Here is a 4,034-nt window from a genome sequence, read left to right as displayed (position 1 = left end):
AATATTTTAATAATTGAATAATTTGATTTAATTTATTACTATCAAAATAAAATATGGGGAAAAAAAAATATATACACACATTAGAAAAAAAGATTTAATAATAATCTTTATTATTAATAAATAAAAACAATACATATAAAGTGTTTAGCATGATACAGTTTAGCATTATTTTATTAAAGGGGTCATATTATGCGATTTCAATTTTTCCTTTCTCTTTGTAGTGTTACAAGCTCTTGGTGCATAAAGAAGATACACATTTCATTACACCAAATACACAAAATAATGTTCTTTTTAGAAGCATCATATGACCCCTTTAACATAAAATGTTTAGCTGTATTTCCCTTGAAAAGAATACTGTGGTACAGTGATGAGGTCAAGATGTTTCTACCTATATGTATTTCAGGTAGGTCTAGCTCATGTGTTTGTGACGTGTTTGTCAATAAGGAAAGTGCCTCTTTGAACTCAAAGGCGGGATTTTCCTGCAGTGCTGCAGTTTCTCTGGACGGTTTCGTTCCACTCACCTCGCTTGCGAACCTGGATGGTGCGTAACGCCAGGATGTTCTGCTCATCCGACAGGAATTGCTTCATTTTGATGAAAGGCTCTTTGCCCTTGACGGTGAGTTTCCTCCAGGGTTTGGGTCGAGCCAGGATCTCGCTGACCGAGCCCTGCGAGAGGCCCAGCACGTAGTGGCCGAACACACGCTGACCGATGTTGTGTTTCAGCAGCTGCTCTTTGACCTGAAAAGCGATTTCTGCTGTTTCCAACTGATTGTCGTCTCCTCCCCCCGAGCTTCCGCTCTCCGATTGGTCACTTGGCATGCCTGTCTCCATGGCGACGGCCATTGAGGCGTTCTGATTTTTCAAATTTTGATTTTTTTTTTATTTTTTTTTTTTTAATATGTCTATATTATTTTTATTCATTTGTATTTCAGTTTTAGTTCGTTTTTTTACTACATCAAGGTAAACTTGATGTTGCTTTGGCAGCTAGCTGAAATCAAATAAGTCTTTTTTTTTTTTTTTCAGTTAACATTTCAAGTAACAAAAAATATTTTTATGGTTTTAGTTTATTATCCAATGTACTTTAAAGATGGAAGGGAAAAGTTCAGTGACACATAACTCTCGTGAGCGATGCAGATCTACATTATGGATGACGCTAGTGAGGCGTTCACACGGATCGCTGTGGCGTTTCCTCATTGACAGATGCAGGCAACTGTTTTTCGTGGAGAACTTTATTTGTCTTTTATTTGAGAGGGTCCATAACCATATGTCAATATAACGCAGGACTGTTAAATTACCCTACAGCTCTGCAGGAAGAACACTTGCTTCACTCACCTGGGATGAACTTCCGTTGGCTGATGCCAGTTTCATGGCTTTCAGGATGCTGCAGGAGACACAATGATACGTTAATATCACCGTCATCAAACATCATCTTTATAGCATGTGTTCCTGCAAAACCTCACCTGAGTTCAGTTTTGATCTCTTCATAATCCATCTGAGACTGTAGCTTGGCCTCCAGGGTCTGTGAAGACACAAGATGTTAATTATGGGTCATCTATAAATTATTACAGTCCAGAAAGACAACAGATGCAAACTTAACCAGACAAAGTCTAAATCTGATTTGTTTGGTTTCTAATAAAAACAAAATTATGCTTTAAACATACACTGCTGCTCAAAAGTTTGGAGTTGGTTTAATTTTTTGGAGAATATTTCACAAACATTATGAAATATTTTTGTAATTTTAAAATAAACATATTGTAAAATGTAATTTATTTCTGTTATCAAAGCTGAATTTTCAGCATCATTACTCCAGTCTTCAGTGTCACATGATTCTTCAGAAATCATTCTAATATTTCTGATTATTATCAATGTTGAAAACAGTTCATATTTTTGTGGAATCTGTGATGCATTTTATTTTTCAGCATTCTTTGATGAATAGAAAGTTCAAAAGAACAGCATTTTTGTAACATTATAAATGTCTTTACTGTCAGTTTTGATCAATTTAATGCATACTTGGTAAATACTAATTTCTTTAAAAAAAAAGGCAACAAGTTTGTTTATTAATGCTGTTTTTGCACTATTTTACAAAAGTGATTGAATCTCTGGATTTTTGGATGCAGTCTAAGTTGCTTTGGATAAAAGCAAATGCAAACAGTAAAATGTGCTAAATGGAGCTGAGAATACTATTCATATATGCTAATACATTCATATCAGCCAAAAATACTTTGAAAATGTGCATGTGTGTTGCTTTAAAACAAATCTGCAGCCTATGAGTTCCATAGAAACAACTGAGCTTGCAGTAAATATATACTTTTAAACTGTAATATCCTGACCACATATCATGGCTAAAATAACACACTCTCACCTCTATAGCTTCTGACTTATAGGCCAGCTGCCGCTTCAGCTCGGCGATCTGATTGGCCGAGGAGTCCTGGACTTCCTGTAAGGTGAACTGGAGTCTCTGGACGTTCTCGAGCAGTCGCAGGATCTCTCTGTCCTTGGAGAACAGCACCGCCTCCAGCCGGGACAGCGAGGTCTCGTCTCGCTCCTCGCGCTCCCTCTCCTGAGACGGCAAATGAAAGGAGATCAGGCACGGGCAACATGAAACTGTCTTTTCAACTTCGAAATCTCCTCCTGCTCTCTGGCTGCCTATAATCACAGCACCTCAAAGAGCCGCTAATGAGGTTCCAGTGTTGTGGGAGCAACTGATCATTTCCTCCCACTGCAGATTGGACGTGTTAAGGTGGCAATTTGCAGTCGCCCCGGCTTTCATCTAAAAGAGAGAGTCATTCCTACCTCCTTGGGTCTGTCCTCTGATGGGCCGGTCCCTTTAGAAGTGCCAGCGAGCTGCTTCTTCAGCCTCTCCATCTCTCTCTGGGCCAGATCCGCTCTCTGCCATCAAACACACAAGTTTGGAAAACTTCAGAGGAGCTGAGCATCCCGCTTATGCGTGCAGTGACCCCAAAAATATTTAGACACTTGCGCCACACTTAAAGCATATAAAATAATAGTCCGATTTGGAACAGATGATATAACTGTTGGACACAATCTGATAAATAGATTGTTTATCAAGTTAAAGGTCTTGTGGTATAATTGTACAAACGTCCTCCTTCAGCTCGTGCTTCACGTGTCTTTTTGCTGTCAGATCTTTACTGATTTTTTATAAACATAAGAATAACTTTGATATTGCCAGCAATATTTCAAGATGAACACATACTGAACTGAAACAACTTAGCTTGACTTGATTAGCCATACATCGTTTATTAGAAAAATCATGTTCAAATGTGAGTATTAAATATGATCATTAGGCTTTTGAGGAATGTTTATTTGTTCATCTCTCAATCATCATTGTATTGCATTGCATTATATGTTTTGACACTACAGAGCTTTGATCATAAATGTAAGCATTTAAATATCATCTCATTAAGAAATATAAAAAAAAACATATATATTAGTTTTTGTTTTTGTTATTGTTATTTTAGTATAGCATGTTAAACTACGAGAAACTAGCTGAAATAAATAAGTTGTTAAATATATTATTTTATTGACATTTGTTTTATTTCAAATAACAGAAAATGTTAATTTTTTATGGTTCTAGGTTTAATTTAATAATTTTTTATTATTAAATTACCACTTTTATTGCAGACTGTATTGTTTTTTTTATATTTTTAATTTTTAATTTTATTTTAATTTTAGTTAAAATTTTAGTAATGTAGTGGTTTGATTTTGTCATTTTTATTCTTTTTTTTCAGTTTTTGTTTTAGTTCTTTTCATACTTCAATTAAACTAAATTAAAATGAGAAACTAGCTAAAATAAGTTTTTGAAATAATTGCCTTTATTTCAGTTAATATTTCTTTTATTCAAAATAACTTTTAATAATTTTTTTAATGTTTGTAGTTCCTCTTCAGGAACTCGAGCTGCGTCGAAAACGCTAGGGGAACGCCCTTCAGCGTGACGGGCTCTGAACCTCGTGTGTAATCAGACCAATAGATGGGCGAGACGTCACGGCGGGTGACGTAATGACCAGGAGGCTATA

The 4,034-nt window shown here is 35.9% G+C and overlaps 1 protein-coding gene across 1 annotated transcript in view; it reads right to left on the bottom strand.

Annotated features, from left to right (window-relative positions):
* Nucleotides 1-4,034, bottom strand: part of LOC107699623 (homeobox protein cut-like 2) — a gene marked incomplete at its 5' end in the record, with an annotated part of 33,222 nt that overhangs the window by 13,694 nt on the left and 15,494 nt on the right. The window contains 5 exons of the mRNA XM_016500941.1: nucleotides 522-852; nucleotides 1,333-1,381; nucleotides 1,461-1,519; nucleotides 2,363-2,560; nucleotides 2,794-2,889. Of these exons, the coding sequence (XP_016356427.1) occupies nucleotides 522-852; nucleotides 1,333-1,381; nucleotides 1,461-1,519; nucleotides 2,363-2,560; nucleotides 2,794-2,889 (733 nt within the window). The remainder of the gene's footprint in view (nucleotides 1-521; nucleotides 853-1,332; nucleotides 1,382-1,460; nucleotides 1,520-2,362; nucleotides 2,561-2,793; nucleotides 2,890-4,034) is intronic.

This window comes from Sinocyclocheilus anshuiensis, unplaced genomic scaffold, assembly GCF_001515605.1.
Source record: "Sinocyclocheilus anshuiensis isolate Anshui unplaced genomic scaffold, SAMN03320099.WGS_v1.1 scaffold714, whole genome shotgun sequence".
NCBI classification, from domain to species: Eukaryota; Metazoa; Chordata; class Actinopteri; order Cypriniformes; family Cyprinidae; genus Sinocyclocheilus; species Sinocyclocheilus anshuiensis.
This window is presented reverse-complemented; position numbering and strand designations above follow the sequence as displayed.